The sequence below is a fragment of the Camellia sinensis genome, chromosome 5, assembly GCF_055761805.1.
Source record: "Camellia sinensis isolate YWXY chromosome 5, ASM5576180v1, whole genome shotgun sequence".
NCBI lineage: Eukaryota > Viridiplantae > Streptophyta > Magnoliopsida > Ericales > Theaceae > Camellia > Camellia sinensis.
In genome coordinates, this window is record NC_138965.1 from 215,599,167 (window position 1) to 215,622,975 (window position 23,809).

Consider the following 23,809-nt stretch of genomic DNA (forward strand, 5'->3'; position numbering starts at 1 on the left):
TAATTTTCACTTTAATCTTTGATTTATCTTTCAAAAATCAATTAAACTCTGAATAAATATGTAATCCGAGAATAAAAAGTAGGTGTGCCCATGTTAATTTTGTTGTGTCTAATAACAGCTAAAAAATTTTTTTAGCCGATGATAAACTAGCGTCAAAATAGAGATTTTATTTAAATATAAATAACTATGGCAGTAAAAATTGTATTGAATCAATCATAAGAGTAGAGATGTGTAAAAGTGATATAACTAAAAATATAGGGGTCTAATTAATTTTTAACGATAATCTCTCGCAATAATAAAATGAAGATTTTATTTGACATGTGAAAATTTTAACTTAAAAATTAAAAAATTATTAAAAAAAATTAAAAAATTTATAACTTATACTAAAAAGTCAAAAAAATTATTTTTTATCTACTAATTTTTTATAAAAAAATTAAAAATATATTTTAAATTTTATTATTTTTTATCTACTAATTTATAACTAAAAATTATTTTTTATCTATAAAAAATTGAAAATATATTTTAAATATACTAATTTTTTTATATTATATTTTAACTAAAAAATCAAAAAAAAATTACTAATATATATCATATTCTCCGAAATCTACTACAAATCAGCTGGCTAGTTTAATTACCTCTGTGTTCAAAAAAGTTTAATTACCTCTCACTCAGAAATGCCTTTAAATGAAACCCAATCACTATCTCTCCTCACTACTCTCTCTCTCTCTCTAAAACCCTGTTCTCTCTCTCTCTCTATCTCTATCTCTATCTCTATCTCTCTCCAACTATTATTCATGGGTAAAAATCACCCTTCTCTGTGTATATTTTTTGGGGGGTCTATTCATTTGTTTTCTTGGTCCCTAATCATTGTTTGTTTTGGTTAATTTATAGGTTCTGATAAGAAGATCAAGATCGGAATCAATGGTACTTTTTTTTTTTTTTTTTGAATTTTAATTCCAATTTCTAGCTAAGTCTGCTTTTTTTTTCTTTTATAACTTGAAATCTTTCAATCTTTTAGGATTCGGAAGGATCGGTCGTTTAGTTGCCAGAGTTGCTCTCCAGAGAAACGATGTTGAACTGGTTGCTGTTAACGATCCATTCATCACCACTGATTACATGGTATATATATGTATACATTTGATCTGGCTTTTTGTTTTTGTTTTTGTTTTTTGGGTTTGAAACTAATCATTGTGAATCTGTGATGTGTTGTGAAGACATACATGTTCAAGTACGACAGTGTTCATGGACAATGGAAGCATCATGATGTCAAGGTCAAGGACTCAAAAACCCTTCTCTTTGGCGAGAAACAAGTCGCTGTTTTCGGAGTCAGGTAATTATGCCCTTTATTCTCTCAATTCCGTTGCAATTTTTTTGAATCAGAGTATATTTAAATGAAAAGTTTTAAATTTTTTTTTTTTTTTTGTGTGTATTTTTAGGAACCCTGATGAAATCCCATGGGGCGAAACCGGAGCCGATTTCGTTGTGGAGTCTACTGGAGTTTTCACTGATAAGGAAAAGGCTGCTGCCCACTTGAAGGTTTGATTTAATTTCCCATTTGATTTTTTGTTTTTTTTTTAATATTTTTTTGGTCTGATGCAAATATTTTTGATATGTATAATTGGGTTGATTTAGTTGTCTGCATTATTGATCTGTGATCAAAGTTTGAATCGAATATAACACTATTGTCTCTGTCATTGTTGTTGATTTTTATGCATCAGTTAGATTTTATAAATGTGTTGATTTGGTTGTCTGCATACAAAGATCAGTGATCAAAGCTTGAATTAAGTATAACACTATTCTCTATTATTGTTGTTGATTTTTGTACATCAGTTAGATTGCTTAGAGCATCTCCAATCGTTCATCAGATTTTTCATCAAATCTGAGCAAAAAAAAAGACAATTTCCTCTATTTGATATCGCCTACTCCAACAGAGAAATTTGGCTTTTCATCAAACTACCGGTTCCCTATTTTTTTTAACTGAGAAAACAAAGAGGTGGTCGACTGGGGGGTCGACCTCCTAATGTAAAATTTTCACAAAATTTTGCTTGAGCTGGTCATCCGGGTCCGGCCGGACGTCGTCCGGTGGGTCCACTCTCAATGGCTACGCACAGTAATTTGGTGTAAGGTGCAACACATCTTCAGTTTGGTGAAAATTTGGGGTTCTCAATTTGATATCAGTTTGATAAAATCGTTAGAACCAAAAAAATTGTATTTTTTCACCAAATTCAAATTTGGTGATACATTTGCTTATGTGTTGGTGATGGTCTTAATCGGGTTGATTTAGTTGTCTGCATACAATGATCATTGAAGTTTGAGTTGAATGTAACACTATCTCTATCATTGTTGTTGATTTTTGCACATCAGTTAGATTGTTTAGTCGGGTTGATTTAGTCGTCTGCATACAATGTTCTATGGTCAGTTTGATTCCAATATAATACTCTCAATCAATGTTAAATAGATCAAACTTCTTCATTATCTTGTAATTGTATTAGAGTTAAAATTTCATTTGTTCGGGTTTATGATAGGTTTTGATTGTTATCTGTTGTGAATGGGCTCTGTTTAATTGCTTTGTGTGATCAGGGTGGGGCAAAGAAGGTGATCATTTCTGCCCCAAGCAAGGATGCACCTATGTTCGTTGTGGGTGTTAATGAGAATGAATACACATCCGATCTTGACATTGTCTCCAATGCTAGCTGCACCACCAACTGCCTTGCTCCTCTGGCCAAGGTTTTTCATTGACACCTAACTAGAACTTCCCAGAATTGTTGCCTTAGTTGAAATTAGTACATTGCTTGGCTTAAAATTCTTCTTGTACGAAAAAATTGCAGGTTATTAATGATAGGTTTGGCATTGTTGAGGGTCTTATGAGCGCTGTTCATGCCATTACCGGTTAGTGGTGGCTGTTTGGTTGTTTTCGCGGTTAATTGGTTATGTTTCTGCTTTGAATTATGAATTGGGATGTTGATCTTAATGTGTTTTCTGTTGAATTGTTATGCAGCCACCCAAAAGACTGTTGACGGGCCATCAAGCAAGGACTGGAGAGGTGGAAGAGCTGCTTCCTTTAACATTATTCCCAGCAGCACTGGAGCTGCCAAGGTAGTTATTGAATTATGCAACGATACTGTTGGTGGATGTAACAATTGTTGCCTGTATTTGATTTGATTTGATTTGATACAGTTTGATTCCTTGACATTGTCTTGGATGGGAACTTTGTATTTTGTTAGTTGTAGTTTACTCCTAATAGTATATGTTTCGTGGTCTTGTGGTGTTAAGCTTTTGGATTGATTTGCTTATGTTGTCCCTAATTTTACAGGCAGTTGGAAAAGTTTTGCCATCATTGAATGGTAAGCTGACCGGAATGTCCTTCAGAGTTCCAACTGTTGATGTTTCAGTTGTGGACCTCACTGTGAGACTTGAGAAGGCGGCTACATACCAGCAAATCAAAGATGCTATCAAGTGAGTATTCAGATTTCCTTCAAATTCACCTCATTATGCAGTATATTAGATTGGCAAATTGAGATTTGCAAAGTTGTATGAAATTTCTTTGGCTGCCAACTCTTGATTAGCGTGTGATGAGGTCTTTTATTCTTTCTTGGTTAATTTCAGGGAGGAATCTGAGGGCAAACTCAAGGGTATTTTGGGGTTCACCGAAGATGATGTGGTCTCCACTGACTTCATAGGTGACAGCAGGTAGATTGTTATACTATTTACCATCTTAATACTCTAGCTGATTGTGTTACTTAACAGTAAAATGTCATGAATTTGAAATATGAAAACAAAAAACAGAAAATAGGATAGGAAATGGAATTGTTACCAAATGACAATTGTTGTTGAATATTGTGTTTTATGCAGGTCAAGCATCTTTGATGCCAAGGCTGGGATTGCTTTGAATGACTATTTTGTGAAACTTGTCGCTTGGTACGACAACGAATGGGGTTACAGGTAAATTTCAGTCTTTTCGTTTTATGTTTCATTTTCATTATAATTTTCTTCTGTTGTGGCAAATACCTCTCTTTTTGCGCATACTACTTGAATTAACAGAATCTTTTATGCTTTTGCAGTTCACGCGTGGTTGACTTGATCGTTCACATGGCCTCTGTTGCTGAATGCTAATCCTATAAGAAGATACAGGGCGCCTTTTGTTTTTTTTCTTGGAGTTTTTAGCTATCTGAGGTTCTAGTTTGGAATAAATTTGTAACCCTTATATTATGGTGTGATTTCTGTATCTGATGCCATGGAATTTTGGCCTTGTTTTGGTGGTTTACTTGTCTGAGTGTTTGGGTTATCCCTGTTTCTTCTTGCGCCCAGAGGAAAATTAGTGGAAAATTTTCAAATATATGATAATTTGGCTTAATATATTGAAGTGTTTTTACTTATAATTGTTATTTTTTTGCAAATATTTTAAGCTTTGCTCTCTATAAAATTAATGTTATTCCTTGATCTTCACCACCATATATGGCTTTGAGGGGCTTGGAATTAGATTGAATTTTTCCCCATTTGTTTGTGAGATTTTGTGAATTTATTTATCTATATGTTCAGCTGGAGGATCATCAAAGAGGTTAAGTCCCTATTCGTGGGATGTCAAAGACTACCTGCTGCTTACCTTTGTTTAAAGGGTGGGTGGCCTTTTTTTTTTTTAAAAATGTGATAGTGTGTACACTAAATGGGTGTATGATTCAATATTATGTAAAGGCGATATGTTTATAATTTTGTATTTGAATAGAAGGATGGATTAATGAGCAAGTCTAACTGTGTAAGATATGACTATTTGTCTTTTGAATGTGTGTTTTGGATGGGTATGTGACCACAATTGAATGTGGAGGATATTATTAAAGAAGAATTTTTTTTAAAAAAAGTGACAAAATTTACAATGAAGTGGATAAACTTTATATAAAAAAAATAATTATTCTGCAGTTAATAGAATCTTGCAATCAGTGAGTGGCATTTTTTTTTAAATGACTACGCTCGCACTAAACAAAATGTATGTTTTATCTAATGCTTTATATATAATATTTATATAACAAGCCTTCAATGTCTCAAAATGTATATGTGTCAACATATGAACTGTTAGATGGATTAAATTCAATGGCTGAAAATATCTTACTTTCATTTGTCCTATTTAGACATTTCAATGGTTGAGATCAATTAACATCAAGATTTGATGGTTCAAAATGTAAGTTCCAAAATCTCTCTCACATCTACACCTCTCATCTCAAAATCTGTCTCTCTCTTCCAAATTTCAAAATTTGAGCGCAGGCCCCTCTCTCTCTCCCTCTCTATATCTCTCTCTCTCTCTCTCTCTCTCTCCATTGGAGCTTATTCCTGTGCTCTTCTTAAATTCCTATCGGAGCCCAACTCTTGCCGGAGACCCAACCCCGAACCCCCTATTACTCTCTTCGTCTTCTCTCTTCCTCCCTCTTTCTCTCCGTCATCCCAATCTTCATCAACAGTGACAACAACGACTGAATGGAGCCACTACAAAATGACGAATCTAAAAGAAAAATCTGGTATATTTAACATATCATGGTATATTTCCAGCAAAAGAGTAAACCAAAAGAATCTGGTATACTGTTAAGGTGAAGAATCTTCTTCTATATTTGCAACAAGTATATTTTTTTTTTGAGTATTTCTATCTTTAAACCAAGTATATTTTTCTAAGTTTCTTATGAATTTGGTAGTATTTTTTTGAGGTGCCTAATTCTCTTTCTTGAGTATTTCCAGGAGGTTTGTTACTCTAATGCTTTAGCCATTGTGTTTCCAACAAGTTTGTTACTCTAATTTTAGATCTTTAGCCATTGTATTTCCAGCAGGTTTGTTTCCATTAACCATTGTGTTTGATTAATTATATAATCACTTTATTGAGGAAGGCACAATCTCGAATTTATTTTTGTTGATTTTTGTCTTAAAGAAATTTCTAAAAATTCAACAGCAATGTAATAATGAATATTCAACAGTTTGATTATTTAGAGTTCAAGTTTGGAACTTTTGAAGTGAGATTGGTGGCAAATGGCAATATGGCATGTTTGAGAATATTCTAGGTAAAATGAGGAAATAGGGTCATGGACTTGTGGTGGTGCACCTAATTTGATTAGCTTTTAAGTGAAATTTTCATGGGCGATTGACTGAGTTTGGAGCACTGATCAAATAAAGGCTTCAAAGGCTTTGAAGCTAGAGTGTTGCTGTTAGATCAGTAGGAGAATCTGAATCATTTTTAGACAACAATGATGCAAATCTTTTTTCATCGAGAAGAAGAAAGTTTTCCATTAACAAATTAATACATTGACATGAATATGTATAGATTACACGGAAATTTATTGACTCCTTGATTAAAAAACTACCCAAATAATTGAAGGAATATTTGAAGTTTGTGATTATATTTGTGTACAAGCGTAATGACCATTGAACACCCATTTGAATGGTTCATGGTGACATGCATTACTGATGCATGATCCTCATCTTTCTTTTTTGGGACTTCAGTAATATTATTTAAACTTCGTGGCTGTTGAGAGTTACACTATGTAATATATTCTTTTGATTAGTTATTATTTTTTATTTTATTTTATTTTATTTTCAGGAAAGATCAGTTTTTGTTTGGGTGATTAGCAATGCATATAAGGTGTTTGAAAAAATGCATGTGAGAGATAGAAATTGGTAATGGTGGCTATTGGGGTGGTGGGTTTTAACTAGTTTTGGAATGTGTAATTTGGTCAATTATTTATTTATTTATTGTTTAAAAGTACTAAAATAAACTTTGAAGGATAAAATTTTTATTTTTATTTAAACTTTGATGACATTATTAATTTTTTTACATTTATCTAATATTGATTATCATAAGATTGTAAGTATACTATAATTAAGCTTTTAGCAAAATTTGTTATAATGATTTATTCAATCGTCTTCTTTTCTTTTTTTTTAATTATAAGCGGAGGTCCATAAAATATCAAAAAATGGTTCTTTCTATTTGGGACACCGTATGACACATATCATAAATCAATCACAAATCATTATGCCTTTTGTTGTCCCTTATCACTTAACAAAAAAATCATGGGTTCTACCTTCTCTACCAAGCCATGCAATAACATGTGGCTATGCCATTGAGACACGGGACAACTGTTCTAAAATATGTTAAGTTATCATTTTATTGTTAAGTTTCACTATGTAAAACCTATGTAAACTTCTCTCTTACGTTCATGTTTAGAATCTTTGCTCAATACTATTTTTCATGTGTGTTTCAGCCAATGATGGGGTCAGAATTATGCTTACCACTGGTATATTTAGAGCTATCAGAGAAGTACATGAATTTTGTACTGAAAGAAGGGGATTAATTACAAAACAAATTGAAAGAAGATTATTTGTTGCTATGACAATGTCCAAACCAAACCAAACCAAATTAAACCAAGCCTTAAGTGTTGGGTATACCTCCTTATTGGAGTGTGGGACCCAATTGGTTTATTAAAAGAGTTTAATTTGGTTTAGTATTAGTTATAATATATTTTTTATATATTATATCTAATTTTGTGGAGACCCAATTCAATTTGGAAAACTAAGGTTTTGATAAAAAAAAAAAAACCTTAGATTCACAATATATTATTTATATTTTTCTCCCAAGAAAAATAGGAGCAGCCGTTTTTTTACTTGGGAAGCAGCAGCACTTTTTGATCAATTGATTGGTGAGATAGTGCTTAGGTGAAATTTTGATGGAATCATTTCTTGATTTTCCGCTATTGTTCGTGTGAATATTCGGCTGCTTTGTGTGGGTTGATTTGGAGTATTATTTTGGGTCTTCTACAACTCTGTTTTTGAAGACTTTGGTTCATCTATTTGGTGAGGTCTTTCCTCTTTGTTTATTTGTGATTATTTGGAATTCACCTAAGGGTGGTTTTGTGAGACCATTCGTGTCTCGTTTGGAAACTTATTTGGTTGATAGTGGAATCAGATTTCGATCCCGTGGACGTACCTCACATTGAGGGAACCACATAAAATTCTTGTGTTGCTTTTGATTTAATTTTTCCGCATTAGTTTTTATTCCCATTGATTGATTTACTTGTGGAGAATCATCGATTTTCCTTAACAACTGATATCAAAGCTTACGGTTTATTTGGGTCTATTTATTTGTGTAAATCAATGGAGGGGAATGTAGGTCGTATGTCTAGCTTCAATGGAAGCAATTGGGTAACTTGGAAAACTAAAATGGAGGACCTATTATTTTGTAAAGATTTGTATGGACCCATTGAGGGGGATAGTGGCAAACCCGAGGGTGTGAAAGATGATGAGTGGAAGAGGCTTAATCGAAAAGCCGTTGGTATTATCCGTCAATGGATTGATGACAGTGTGTTTCATCATGTTGCTACTGAAATTTCAGCACATGATTTATGAAAAAAATTAGAAGGTCTTTATGATAGGAAATCAGCCACAAATAAAGTTTTTCTATTTCGTAAGTTGGTTAATTTAAAATATAAAGAGGGCAGTACTATTCCGGAACATCTGAATGAAATAAAGAGTATTGCTAACCAACTTGCTTCTATGAAAATTATTTTTGATGATGAGTTGCAGGCTTTGATGCTATTTAGTTCTTTGCACGAAAGTTGGGAGACTTTGGTTGTGACAGTTAGTAATTAGGCGCCCGATGAAGTTGTCACAATGGGCCAAGTCACCAGTAGTTTGTTGAATGAAGAAACTAGCAGAAAATCAGTCGGTTCCTCCCATTTAGAAGCATTTGTTGTGAGAGGCCGAAGCAAAACAAGGGGGAGAAATAAGACTCCTCATGGTCGTGATCAAAGTCGTGACAAATCAAAAGATGGTTCTTTTTCAAAGAAAGACATTGAGTGCTATTATTGCCATGAGAAATGGCACATGAAACGGGAATGCCGAAAGCTCAAGAACAAGGAGAAAATGCGTGACAAAAGTGTGGATAAGAAGCAAGAAGACACAATGGCAATTACTACCGATGATCTCATGGTCGTTTGTGAAGATGATTGTATCAATTTTGTAGGTCAAGAGAGTAATTGGGTGATTGATTCCGGTGTTTCTTTTCATATGACTTCTCGAGTTGATTTCTTCACTACCTACATCAAAGGAGATTATGGTTCTATTCGAATGGGTAATAAAGGTTTGTCCAAGATTATCGGCATGGGTGATGTTTGCTTGGAAACAAATTTGGGCTGCAAATTGTTGCCTAAAGATGTGAGGCATGTTCCCGACATTCGCCTCAATTTGATCTCTACTGGGGAGCTAGATGATGAAGGCTTCAACAACAAATTTGGTGATGGAATATGGAAGCTCACAAAGGGTTCTTTGGTGGCGACTAAGTACAAGAAGACTCATACACTTTATTCGATGGAAAGAAAAATTTGTAAGGGTGTTGTTAATGCACTTGAAGATGATACTTTTACCGAATTGTGGCACAAGCGACTTGGGCATATGAGTGAAAAAGGGCTACAAGTTTTGTTCAAGAAAGAACTTCTACCCGGTTTGAAAGGTACACATCTTAAAACTTGTGTTCATTGTTTGGCAGGTAAACAACATAGAGTTTCTTTTCGTAAAAATGTTACTTCTAGAAAAGAAAATGTTTTAGAGTTGATTCAGTCGGATGTTTGTGGCCCTTTGAAAGTTAGAACACATAGTGGTGCACTTTATTTTGTTACTTTCATTGATGATTATTCAAGGAAAGTTTGGTCTTTTCTATTAAAACTAAAGATCAAGTTCTAAAAGTATTTAAGCATTTTCAGGCCATGGTTGAAAGAGAAACAGGGAAAAAATTGAAGTGCATCCGATCAGACAATGGTAGTGAATACATTGGGCTATTTGATGAGTATTGTCGAAGCCAAGGTATTCGGCACCAAAAGACAGTTAAGAAGACTCCTCAACAAAATGGGGTTGCCGAGAGGATGAACCGCACCATTGTGGAAAGAACAAGGTGTTTGCTTTCACAAGCTAAATTACCAAGATCTTTTTGGGGTGAGGCAATGAAGACAGCGGTTGACGTGATCAATTTGTCTCCTTCCTATCCTTTGAGTGGTGATGTTCCAGAAAGAGTTTGGACCAGCAAAGATGTGCCTTATGAACACTTGAGAGTGTTTGGTTGCCGAGCTTTTGTTCACATTCCAAAGGATGAGAGGTCCAAGCTTGATAGTAAGTCAAGACAATGTATTTTTCTTGGTTATGGGCGTGATGAATTTGGGTATAGATTGTGGGATCCGGTTGACAAGAAAGTCATTCGAAGCCGCGATGTTGTGTTTCTTGAAGACCAAACAATTGAAGACTTTGGCAAAGGTGATCAACCGGAACCAAAAACTAGTGATCTCATTGACATAGATCCATCTCCTTCATCTTCAGTTGATGATGAAAATTGGGGAGATGTGCAGCCACCTATTGAAGATGTAGAGGATGATGCTAATCCTAATGAAGTTGAGCTAGAAATTGAGGAAGAGCATCCAACTCAAGAACCACCACCACAACTTGAGTTGAGGAAATCTACAAGGGACTGACAACCTTCAAGAAAGTATCATCCCAATGAATTTGTGTTGATTTTTGATCAAGGGGAGCCTGAGAGCTACCAAGAAGCAATTGAGCATGCAAAGAAAGATGATTGGAAAAAGGCAATGAAAGAGGAGATGAATTCCTTGCTTGAAAACCAGACTTATGATTTAGTGAAGTTGCCTAAAGGGAAGGAAATTCTGAAAAATAAGTGGGTTTTCAAATTGAAGAATGATAGGAAGAATTTGAGGTACAAAGCACGTCTTGTTGTGAAAGGCTTTGGGCAAAAGAAAGGCATTGACTTTGATGAGATTTTCTCGCCGGTTGTGAAGATGTCTTCTATTCGAGTTGTACTTGGCATGGCTGCAAGTATGAACCTTGAAGTTGAGCAACTTGATGTGAAGACCACATTTCTTCACGGTGATCTTGAAAAAAAAATTTACATGGAGCAACCAGAAGGTTTTGTGGAGAAAGGGAAAGAGAATTTGTTTGCGAATTGAAGAAAAGTTTGTATGGCCTCAAGTAAGCCCCGCAGCAATGGTACAAAAAATTTGACTCTTTCATGATGAATAATGGTTTTTCTAAAACCACTTCGGACCATTGTGTATTTGTGAAAAATTTTCCGGATGGTAAATTTATTGTTCTTTTGCTTTATGTTGATGACATGTTAATTGTGGGTCAAGATTCTACCATGATTAACAAGTTGAAGTTAGAGTTGAGTAAATCTTTTGCTATGAAAGATTTGGGACCGACAAAGCAAATACTTGGTATGAAAATTGTTCGTGATCGCGAAGAGGGGTTGATTTGGTTGTCTCAAGAAAGCTATATTGAAAAAGTTCTTGAGAGGTTCAACATGGATAAAGCAAAGTCGGTTGGTTGTCCACTTGCGGGTCACTTCAGGCTTAGTTCGAATCAATGTCCTACAAGTGAGAAAGACAAGGAAGAGATGCAGAAAATTTCTTATGCTTCAGCAGTTGGTTCTTTGATATACGCCATGGTTTGTACAAGACCGGATATTGCTCACGCCGTTGGTATGGTGAGTCGGTTTCTCTCTAATCCGGGTAAAGAACATTAGGCAGCGGTAAAATGGATTCTAAGATGTCTTCGAGGGACTTTGAAGGTGGGTTTGTGTTTTGGGGATGGTAAGCCGATACTTGATGGGTTCACAGATTCTGACATGGCTGGTGATGTTGATTATAGGAAATCTACTTCGGGGTATTTGATGACTTTTGCAAGAAGAGCTGTGGCATGGCACTCTAAATTACAAAAATGTGTTGCTCTCTCAACTACCGAAGCTGAATTTATTGCCATTACAGAAGTTTGCAAAGAAGAGTTATGGTTAAAGAAATTTTTGCACGAGTTGGGTTTGAAGCAAGAAAAGTATGTTCTTTATTGTGATAATCAAAGTGCTATTCACTTGAGTAAAAATTCTACTTTTCATTTGATATCAAAACACAATGATGTGAGATACCACTGGATTTGTGATGTGTTAGATTCGAAGTTGTTGCAACTCGAAAAGGTTCACATAGATGATAATATTTCAGATATGTTGACAAAAACTTTGTCGAGGGACAAACATTTGAAGTGTCGAACTTTGGCAGGTATGGTTGATATCTCCACCTAAGTCGATAGGGGGAGAATTGTTGGGTATACTTCCTTATTGGAGTCTGGGACCCAATTTGTTTATTAAAAGAGTTTAATTTGGTTTAGTATTAGTTATAATATATTTTTTATATATTATATCTAATTTTGTGGAGACCCGATCAATTTGGAAAACAACTAAGGTTTTGATAAAAAGAAAACCCTAGATTTAAATATATTATTGATATTGTTTCTCCCAAGAAAAATAGGAGCACCCGTTTTTTTGCTTGGGAAGCAGCAGCACTTTTTGATCAATTGATTGGTGAGATAGTGCTTAGGTGAAATTTTGGTGGAATCAGTTTCTGATTTTCGACTATTGTTCGTGTGAATATTCGGCTGCTTTGTGTGGGTTGATTTGGAGTATTATTTTTGGTCTTCTACAACTCTGTTTTTTGAAGACTTTGGTTCATCTATTTGGTGAGGTCTTTCCTCTTTGTTTATTTGTGATTATTTGGAATTTACCTAAGGGTAGTTTTGTGAGACCATTCCTGTCTCGTTTGTAATCGTTTGGAAACTTATTTGGTTGATAGTGGAATCGGATTTCGATCACGTGGACGTACCTCACATTGAGGGAACCACGTAAAATTCTTGTGTTGCTTTTGATTTAATTTTTCCGCATTAGTTTTTATTCCCATTGATGATTTACTTGTGGGGATTCATCGATTTTCCCTAACATTAAGTCCCATTGCTATGACAATGTCATTGCAAAAAATTGTGAAACATGCAATTATCACTCGTAAACATGGATTTGTTGAGTTTTTTTGGTATTGTTCAAATTGAAATCATAAAATTATCTGATTCAATAATATTATATTAAGTTATTCATGCATTTGTTATTGTTCTTCAAATTATTTTTATTACTGCAATGAGTTTATTTTGTTGTCAAATTAGAGTTGCTTTTAAAGAATCATTTTGTTAATTTCTCATATGTATTTTGATGCTATTTCTCATAACTATTGGTTTTTTAAACCAAATTTAAGCGAGTGATTTTGTTGCAGGTGGCTGATCTGTATTAGAAACGTTGGGTTATGTTGATTCTGTTTATGTGTGTAGTTGGTTGGCTCTCATTCTAAACTGAATGATTAATTATTATTTTTTTTAGTTAGATAGGATGATTATTCTTTTGTACCAAAATATTCATTCACCTTTTCTTGAAGGTATTGAAATTTGTTAAAGTGAAAAGGTTACCAGTTATGATACTAATTCAGTAACATCCTTTTATTGAAGGTTTGCTATACATGTGTCATTTTGACGTGGATTGAATTCTAAAATTTGCTGTTTGGACTTAAATTTTAACAAATATTTTTAGATTTCATTCTTTGCTTATGCTACACTGTAATATAAAATTCATTATTTGGACTTTAATTTTGAAGTTTGTTATTTGAAATTTATGAATGTTTTTGCCAATTTACTGTGTAGAAACAATTTCAACTTCTTATTTGTGAAGTATTAAACTGGAGTGATATATCATTTTAAATTGATTTATTACAATTGAATTATGTAGCACGTGTAATACTAAAAACATTATTGACCGTACCTTTAGGCACGGGTTATCCCTAGTAATAGAATATAAATGGGATAATGAACCCCCACATCAGAGTTCTTCAGTGACTTGAGTTGGCTATTTTAATAAAAAGTTTGGAAATTTGTAAAAAATACAATACAATACAATACAATTGTTTGTTCGAAACTGCTACGTAGCTCGAATTGTCGAGCTCGAAATTGGCTCGAATCCAATTTCAGAAGCAGAGAAGGAGAAGAGAAGGAAGGAGGAGGAGGAGGAGGACTGGAAGGGGCATAATCACAGGGGGAGAAGAGAAGGAAGGAGGAGGAGGAGGAGGAAGGAGGAAGAGGAGGGGCTCAGCCAACGGCAGTGGTGCTGCGACGAATGGGAGGGGCTCGGCGGGGCCGGAGGCGACGGCGGTGGTGCTGCGACGATCGCTAGTGCTGCGACGAAGCGAAGGGGCCCTCTCTTTTCTCCATTCCCTCTTCCCCTCCTCTTTCTCTTCTCCTCTCTTCTGTCACGACCCAAACCCGGCCCCATGGGTTTAGCACCGTAACCGGCCAGTAATCCGAGATTACCGAAGGCCTGCAGAACAGTAATACAGTAAAACAGAGTACAGGGCCTGGCGGAAGCCAATACAGTAATTAAACAATGTCCAATGAGCTGTGACAGTCTGTATGCAAAAGATTTTCCATGCATTCATACATAAACAGTACAGAACAGTATGCACAATATTCACATCCATTCAACTAGGGACTCAACCCTACAGAACAGTACAGGAAACGTTCCGTCTGTACAAAACAGTACGGTCTAAACAAAACAGTAAAACAGTACAGAAGGGGGAAAAAACAGACAAAACACCCCCAAGCCATAGCATGGCAACTCGGAACCTCGCAGTGAGGCACAAAGGCTAGCTTGACAAAACTGGAGTAACCCTGGCGCCTCTAGCTGCGGTCTGGTGCCTGTACACCTACATATATATATGAGCAGTGAGCTAAAGCCCAGTGAATAACATAAAGCGTAAAGAGGTTTAGAATGAATGTCCTTACAGTAATGAAAACAGTTCAATTCAATCAGTATTTCAGTCGTTCAGTACAGTAAACAGTCATATGTGGTACATCCATTAGCATAACAGTAACAGTAGGTCTTGAAAGACCGAACAGTAATGATGGCCATCAGTCAGTAAACAGTAGTGGCTCCACGAGGGAACCGACAGAGAATTCTGTCGCAGTAACAGTAACAGTAAACAGTAGGTACTAAGGATGCCACAGTACAGTTCAGAAATAAAGGACATACATTCATTCAGTAAATAATACCAGTTCAGTAAACAGTTCAGTTCAGTATTCAAAAGATAGTCAGTTGAACATATCTTTACACAATTGTTACTCACAGAGTTCTGGGCTACAGTATGCTAGAGCGTGTCTCCCCAGTTGCCAACCCTACACAGTTCATAGGTTGAACACACACTAAGCTATACAGTTGGGAAATATTATAACTTAATCCCTAATTCCTCGGTGTGTTCTATAACGATATCCTCATCAAGATGTCTTAAACTAGGCCTAAGAATGCCTAGGATGGGATGAGGATGCAAAAATGCACATTTAAAAGCGTTTTCAGAAAAACAGAGTCCCGCTCGAGCGCATGTTTCCCCGCTCGAGCGGACATGCAACAAAGGTACACGCTCGAGCGTAAACTTTTCCGCTCGAGCGTACTGTAAAAGTACTGGATGGGTGAAATCTCCGCTCGACGCCCGCTCGAGCTTGAGACATGACTCCGCTCGAGCGCCCTATCCTCCGCTCGAGCGGACTGTAAAACAGTGCAGAGAGATGCTGGTTGCTCGGATTCCACGCTCGAGCGTAACTTTCCCCGCTCGAGCGGAAGTGCGAAATCTGGAAAACCCAGATTGCACCTCCAAGCTCAAACTCAAGTTTAAATGCATCAAAACCGATCCTCTTGGGCTCATTTTCTGGAAAACTCTTATAAACACATGGAATAACATGATTCAAAGCTCAATTTGAGAAATCAAGCCCAAGGGTGTTTAATTCAAACCCAATTTCAAATCATTTTCCAAGAACAATCTTCAAACATGACATGCATGAGTTTTAAACCAAATTAAAGCTCCAAAGCTTGATCAAATGAGCTCATTTCTTTTCAAACCAGTTGGAAACATGGTCTATAACAACAATATGAGCATGCATGCACTAATGTCCATGTAATCAACCTCAAAATGCAACAATACCAACATGCATGCAAGAAATGATCTTCAATCCATCATTAATGAACCACATCATGACTTAGCTCTTCAAATTAACATGAATCATGCAAGAACTAGCTCAAACACCTCAATAAAGGTTGAGTTCTCTTACCTAGAGCCTCAATTACAAGTGTAGGACCACAAAGCAACAATCAACCTTCAATTCTCTAAGTTGCTTAAACCAAATCTCAAGAACTACACCAACTCTCACTCTCTCTCTCTAAATTCGGCTACAACAAGAAGAAATGGCTGAGCAAATGTGTTTTGATTCAAGTATAAGGCTCAAGTGTGTGTTTTTGAGATAGTGGCCCACTCAAGGGCATAACGGTAAATAAGTCCAACTCTTTAATTAGCTTATTTAATCTAATTTAATCATACCTAATCAATTTTCAGATAATTGTACAATAAAATCACATAAATTACGAGGGTCACAGAACACTAATCGGTTTCAGATTCGGCCGCCGATAAGGCCTTCAATTAGCAGTTTAAACACTAAAATACGAACAGATCAAATAAACAATCAACAGATAGAATGCAGTTCAAACAGATGTATTCATTCAATTCAGTTTCAATTTCGGTCAGTCAGTTCAGTACTTTAGTCAGTTCAATTATCAGTCATTATCAGTTCCATTTCGCAGTAATCAATGATTAACGGTAATCATTCGGTCATTAATCAGTAAACAGTATGAGGGTTGTTACAATCTCCCCTCCTTATAAAGAGTTTAGTCCTCTAAACTCGAGTTACCTTCATTCTGGAAGAAAACAGGATTCAGTGGAAACAGTTCAGGATATCGTTTGGCCATGTCCTCTTCCCTTTCCCAAGTGGCATACACGCCACCGTGGTTTTGCCAGTCAACTTTCACTAACGGGATCTCTTTGTTCCTCAGTTTCTTGATCCGTCTGTTAACAATCTGTATAGGCCGTTCCTCGTAAGTGTAGTCATCGCTCAGCATTACACGAGTAGGCTCTATTACATGGAAAGGATCCCGAAAGTAGTCTCTCAACATAGAGATGTGGAAGACGTTATGCATATGCTCCATTTCAGGAGGGAGCGCAACTTGATATGCCACCGGATTGATTTTCTCAATGATCTCATATGGTCCGACGTATCTCGGTGCTAACTTGCCTTTGACTCCAAAACGAGTCTGGCCTTTCATTGGTGTCACTTTCACAAAAACGTGATCACCCACTTCATACTCTCTGTCCCGTCTTCTGACATCTGCATAACTTTTCTGTCTACTCTGTGCAGTTTTCAGTCTTTGCTGTATCAGTTTCACTTTTTCAGTTGTTTCATACACAATCTCGGACCCAAGCAACGGCCCATCTCCAACTTCTGCCCAGCAAATCAGAGATCTACATTTTCTGCCATACAATGCCTCGAAAGGCGCCATACCAATACTCGAATGGTAGCTATTGTTGTAGGCGAATTCAACTAATGGCAGATGACTTTCCCAGTCTCCCTGAAAATCAAGGACACACATTCTCAGTAAATCCTCCAGAGTCTGGATAGTCCTTTCTGACTGTCCATCTGTCTGAGGATGATAGGCACTACTCAGTCTCAGTTCAGTACCCAGTGCCGTCTGTAGGCTTTGCCAAAACCTTGATGTAAACTTCGAATCCCTGTCAGAAACAATAGACACAGGCACTCCATGCAGTCTAACAATTTCATCAATATAGATGACAGCCAACTTGTCCGCATTATAAATCGTCTTGACAGGTAAGAAGTGAGCAGATTTGGTTAGTCTATCAACAATAACCCAAATGGAATCCATACCTTTTCTGGAGCGAGGTAATCCAACAATAAAATCCATCGTGATATGCTCCCATTTCCACTCTGGTATGGGTAGAGGTTGCAATAGTCCGGCAGGTCGTTGATGTTCAGCTTTGACCTGTTGGCAATGAAGACATTTGGATACAAAATCAGCAATTTCTTTCTTCATTCCCGGCCACCAGAAATTCTGTTTCAGATCTTGGTACATTTTCGTATTCCCCGGATGGATAGACAATTTCGAATTGTGGCCTTCTTGCAGAACTCTTCTTTTCAGTTCAGTATCATTTGGTACACACAGTCTTTCTTGAAATTTCAGTACATTATTCTCAAATTTGAATCCTGGTCTCGGTTTGGATTCTCTTTCCTCGATGATCTTCTTCAAGAAATCATCCAGTTGCTGTTTCTCTTTAATCTCTTCAATCAGTGTCGATTGAGCAGAAATAGCAGCTAAGGTTCCACCTTGTTCTCGTAAAACAATTTCAATTTCAGATTTTTCAAGGTCACAAAGCAACTCTTTCTGTCCGGTGAACAAACATGCTAGATTTCCAATCGATTTCCGGCTCAATGCATCGGCAACGGTATTGGCTTTTCCCGGATGGTACAGTATATGTAGGTCATAATCTTTAATCAGTTCGAGCCATCTCCGTTGTCTCATGTTCAGTTCTTTCTGTGTGAAGAAATACTTTAAGCTCTTGTGGTCGGTGTATACTTCACATGTCACCCCGTAGAGATAGTGACGCCAGATTTTCAGTGCAAATACTACTGCAGCAAGTTCCAGATCATGGGTCGGGTAGTTCTTTTCATGTGGTCTCAGTTGTCGGGAAGCATAAGCAATAACCTTCCCATTCTGCATTAAAACACATCCCAAACCCTTATGAGAAGCATCACTAAATACAGTATAACCATCCGTACCTGATGGTAAAGTTAAAACTGGTGCAGTCACAAGTCGAGTTTTCAACTCCTGGAACGCAGATTCTCTTTGGTCAGTCCAGTCAAATGATGTCCCCTTCTGAGTTAACTGAGTCAATGGTAGAGCAATTTTGGAGAAATCTTTGACAAATCTTCTGTAATATCCAGCCAATCCCAAAAAGCTTCGGACTTCAGTCACATTTGTTGGTCTAGGCCAGTTCACCACAGCTTCAATTTTCTGCGGATCAACAGAAATCCCGTCTTTGCTAACAACATGCCCCAAAAACATAACATGGTCAAGCCAGAATTCACATTTAGACAGTTTAGCATACAGTTTCTGTTCTCTTAAGGTTTGCAGGGCAAGTCTCAGATGATGTTCATGTTGTTCTACACTTTCGGAGTAAATCAATATGTCATCGATAAATACAACAATAAAGTCATCAAGGTATGGTTTAAAAATTCTGTTCATGAGGTCCATAAAAGCAGCTGGTGCATTCATGACTCCAAAAGGCATAACTAAAAATTCATAATGTCCATACCTCGTTCTAAAAGCAGTTTTATCAATGTCTTCCGGTTTAACCTTCAGTTGATGATACCCCGATCTGAGATCAATCTTAGAAAACACTTGTGCACCCTGTAACTGATCAAATAAGTCATCAATACGCGGTAATGGGTATTTATTCTTTACAGTTACCTTATTCAGTTCACGATAGTCAATGCACAGTCTCAGTGAGCCATCTTTCTTTTTGACAAACAAAACAGGAGCACCCCATGGCGAAGTGCTGGGTCTGATGAACTTTTTGTCTAACAGTTCTTGCAGTTGCACTTTCAACTCCTTCAGTTCAGTTGGAGCCATTCGGTAAGGAGCTTTCGAAACTGGCTGTGTTCCGGGAATCACATCCACGGTGAATTCAATCTCCCTGTCAATCAAATCCCCTGGCAAATTCTCTGGAAAAACGTCTGGGAATTCTCTGACTATAGGAATACAGCTTATATTAACATTAACATCAGTAGATACGGTTAATACAGAACACAGATATCCTTTACATCCCTTTCTAATCAGTTTAACAGCTTTCACAGACGAAATCAGATACGGAGGAGGTACTACTCCACTCCCATTAAACACAAATTCAGGCAAACCGGGTGGACAAAAAACAACTTGTTTGGTCACACAGTCAATAGTGGCATGATATTTTTGTAACCAATCCATCCCCAATATTACGTCAAAATGATCAATGTTCAATGGCAGTAAATCAATAAACAGATGCATATCCCCAACAATGATTTCACATGCAGGGTACATATAAGCACATGTCATGGATCCCCCTACGGGTGATGATACAGCTAGCAGATAGTTCATAGGTTCTAAGGGTCTATTCAATTTCCGTGAAAAAGCATGCGACACGTATGAATGCGTAGACCCCGAATCCATCAGTACATATGCATTTTGAGTACAGATAGAGAGAATACCTGACACAACGGTCTCGGTATTCTGCACATCTCCCGGTACTAGTGCGAACACTCGGCCTTGCCTCACAGGCTCTTTCCCGGTAGCTTTAGGGTTAGGCTTTGGTGGAGCATTTGATACTGCTGCGCTTGGTGCAGCTTTACCACTGGCTTGTGGAGCAGAGGGGCAGTCTTTAACCATGTGGCCCACCTTGCCACACCGGTAACAAGCTCCAGATATTCTGTAGCAGACCCCCTTGTGCTTCTTGCCACACTCAGGACAGGGTGGTATAAATCCACTCCCCTGACTGGGGCTAGTTGTCAACCCCGTATTCTGTTTCTTGTTGGCTGGGTTGTGCTTGCCTTTCTTGAATTTGAAACCCTGCCTTTTACCATGCCATTCAGTTGTTGGTGTTTCAGATTGCTTCACCGCTGCAATGTTCGACTCGGCCATCAATGCTCGGTCGAGAACACCCACAAAAGTCGGTAATTTCAAAACATTTATCCGGTCAAGTATTGCCACATTAAGGCCACCTTCAAATTTTCTGGCCTTCTTATACTCAGTATCCACCATATGCGGTGCATATCGGGCAAGTTCAGTAAATTTGGTTTCATATTCTGCAACGGACATTGTGCCCTGCTTCAACTGTTCAAATTCAGTCACTTTCCTATCCCTAACACACTGAGGGAAATACTTTTCAAAGAAGGACTCCTTGAACTGAGCCCAAGTCATAACAGTATTTGTATCACGGATCAACATCCACCACCTTCTAGCTTCTTCTTGAAGAGTGAAGGTAGCTAACAATACCTTGTTCGCTTCCGAGCACGGAAACACTTCAAATAATTTCTCTGTTTCCAGAACCCAAGCTTCAGCTTTTAGCGGTTCAAGGCCTCCCTGAAAGGATGGCGGTTTCATTTTGCTGAACTTCTGGGTAAGAGCAATTATATCCCCATCATTCACATTCACATTAGGTTCCGGCTGAACCGGAGGAGGAGGAGGTGGGGGCGGTTGGTTCTGTTGTTGTTCAAGTCTAGCAGTTATCAGTTCGATCATTCTTTCCATTCTTTCCATTCTTGCCTCAGTAGATGAGGACTCAGGTTCATTTGCATTGTCCATTTCACTATAAGCAGTTATAACAGTTTTAAACATAAGCAGTCATTTGTTTAACAGTTTAACACATTAGCAGATATTCAGTCATAACATAACCACACACTTTTCAAGTTCATGAGATGCCCTAATAACTTTTCTAGGACACCCTATAGCTCATTTGGACACGTGTGTGCGGTATAACTCGTGGTAAGTATCGCTCTGATACCACTCTGTCACGACCCAAACCCGGCCCCATGGGTTTAGCACCGTAACCGGCCAGTAATCCGAGATTACCGAAGGCCTGCAGAACAGTAATACAGTAAAACAGAGTACAGGGCCTGGCGGAAGCCAATACAGTAATTAAACAATGTCCAATGAGCTGTGACAGTCTGTATGCAAAAGATTTTCCATGCATTCATACATAAACAGTACAGAACAGTATGCACAATATTCACATCCATTCAACTAGGGACTCAACCCTACAGAACAGTACAGGAAACGTTCCGTCTGTACAAAACAGTACGGTCTAAACAAAACAGTAAAACAGTACAGAAGGGGGAAAAAACAGACAAAACACCCCCAAGCCATAGCATGGCAACTCGGAACCTCGCAGTGAGGCACAAAGGCTGGCTTGACAAAACTGGAGTAACCCTGGCGCCTCTAGCTGCGGTCTGGTGCCTGTACACCTACATATATATATGAGCAGTGAGCTAAAGCCCAGTGAATAACATAAAGCGTAAAGAGGTTTAGAATGAATGTCCTTACAGTAATGAAAACAGTTCAATTCAATCAGTATTTCAGTCGTTCAGTACAGTAAACAGTCATATGTGGTACATCCATTAGCATAACAGTAACAGTAGGTCTTGAAAGACCGAACAGTAATGATGGCCATCAGTCAGTAAACAGTAGTGGCTCCACGAGGGAACCGACAGAGAATTCTGTCGCAGTAACAGTAACAGTAAACAGTAGGTACTAAGGATGCCACAGTACAGTTCAGAAATAAAGGACATACATTCATTCAGTAAATAATACCAGTTCAGTAAACAGTTCAGTTCAGTATTCAAAAGATAGTCAGTTGAACATATCTTTACACAATTGTTACTCACAGAGTTCTGGGCTACAGTATGCTAGAGCGTGTCTCCCCAGTTGCCAACCCTACACAGTTCACAGGTTGAACACACACTAAGCTATACAGTTGGGAAATATTATAACTTAATCCCTAATTCCTCGGTGTGTTCTATAACGATATCCTCATCAAGATGTCTTAAACTAGGCCTAAGAATGCCTAGGATGGGATGAGGATGCAAAAATGCACATTTAAAAACGTTTTCAGAAAAACAGAGTCCCGCTCGAGCGCATGTTTCCCCGCTCGAGCGGACATGCAACAAAGGTACACGCTCGAGCGTAAACTTTTCCGCTCGAGCGTACTGTAAAAGTACTGGATGGGTGAAATCTCCACTCGACGCCCGCTCGAGCTTGAGACATGACTCCGCTCGAGTGCCCTATCCTCCGCTCGAGCGGACTGTAAAACAGTGCAGAGAGATGCTGGTTGCTCGGATTCCACGCTCGAGCGTAACTTTCCCCGCTCGAGCGGAAGTGCGAAATCTGGAAAACCCAGATTGCACCTCCAAGCTCAAACTCAAGTTTAAATGCATCAAAACCGATCCTCTTGGGCTCATTTTCTGGAAAACTCTTATAAACACATGGAATAACATGATTCAAAGCTCAATTTGAGAAATCAAGCCCAAGGGTGTTTAATTCAAACCCAATTTCAAATCATTTTCCAAGAACAATCTTCAAACATGACATGCATGAGTTTTAAACCAAATTAAAGCTCCAAAGCTTGATCAAATGAGCTCATTTCTTTTCAAACCAGTTGGAAACATGGTCTATAACAACAATATGAGCATGCATGCACTAATGTCCATGTAATCAACCTCAAAATGCAACAATACCAACATGCATGCAAGAAATGATCTTCAATCCATCATTAATGAACCACATCATGACTTAGCTCTTCAAATTAACATGAATCATGCAAGAACTAGCTCAAACACCTCAATAAAGGTTGAGTTCTCTTACCTAGAGCCTCAATTACAAGTGTAGGACCACAAAGCAACAATCAACCTTCAATTCTCTAAGTTGCTTAAACCAAATCTCAAGAACTACACCAACTCTCACTCTCTCTCTCTCTAAATTCGGCTAGAACAAGAAGAAATGGCTGAGCAAATGTGTTTTGATTCAAGTATAAGGCTCAAGTGTGTGTTTTTGAGATAGTGGCCCACTCAAGGGCATAACGGTAAATAAGTCCAACTCTTTAATTAGCTTATTTAATCTAATTTAATCATACCTAATCAATTTTTAGATAATTGTACAATAAAATCACATAAATTACGAGGGTCACAGAACACTAATCGGTTTCAGATTCGGCCGCCGATAAGGCCTTCAATTAGCAGTTTAAACACTAAAATACGAACAGATCAAATAAACAATCAACAGATAGAATGCAGTTCAAACAGATGTATTCATTCAATTCAGTTTCAATTTCGGTCAGTCAGTTCAGTACTTTAGTCAGTTCAATTATCAGTCATTATCAGTTCCATTTCGCAGTAATCAATGATTAACGGTAATCATTCGGTCATTAATCAGTAAACAGTATGAGGGTTGTTACATCTTCTTACTCTCTTCTCTCCCTCTTTCCTCTCTGTTTCAAACCAC

General features: G+C 37.5%; 1 protein-coding gene across 1 annotated transcript; it reads left to right on the plus strand.

Annotated features, from left to right (window-relative positions):
- The first annotated feature begins 489 nt into the window (after positions 1-489).
- LOC114311438 (glyceraldehyde-3-phosphate dehydrogenase GAPC2, cytosolic) lies at positions 490-4,356 on the plus strand. Its single transcript, XM_028257575.2, has 12 exons — positions 490-798; positions 892-924; positions 1,019-1,119; positions 1,215-1,330; positions 1,437-1,536; positions 2,581-2,727; positions 2,829-2,889; positions 2,999-3,096; positions 3,314-3,456; positions 3,607-3,690; positions 3,853-3,942; positions 4,062-4,356. Exons 1-12 carry the CDS (start codon positions 675-677, stop codon positions 4,111-4,113), a joined length of 1,149 nt encoding a protein of 382 aa, XP_028113376.2. The 5' UTR covers positions 490-674; the 3' UTR covers positions 4,114-4,356.
- Positions 4,357-23,809: the final 19,453 nt, after the last annotated feature.

What these genes read in the sequence shown, in the direction of transcription:
- LOC114311438 (XM_028257575.2), top strand. Translation starts at nt 675, where the DNA reads ATGCCTTTAAATGAAACCCAATCACTATCTCTCCTCACTACTCTCTCT. An exon ending in GTCGCTGTTTTCGGAGTCAG is followed by an intron (nt 1,331 to 1,436) that starts GTAATTATGCCC and finishes GTGTATTTTTAG; the next exon opens with GAACCCTGATGAAATCCCAT. An exon ending in GACAACGAATGGGGTTACAG is followed by an intron (nt 3,943 to 4,061) that starts GTAAATTTCAGT and finishes ATGCTTTTGCAG; the next exon opens with TTCACGCGTGGTTGACTTGA.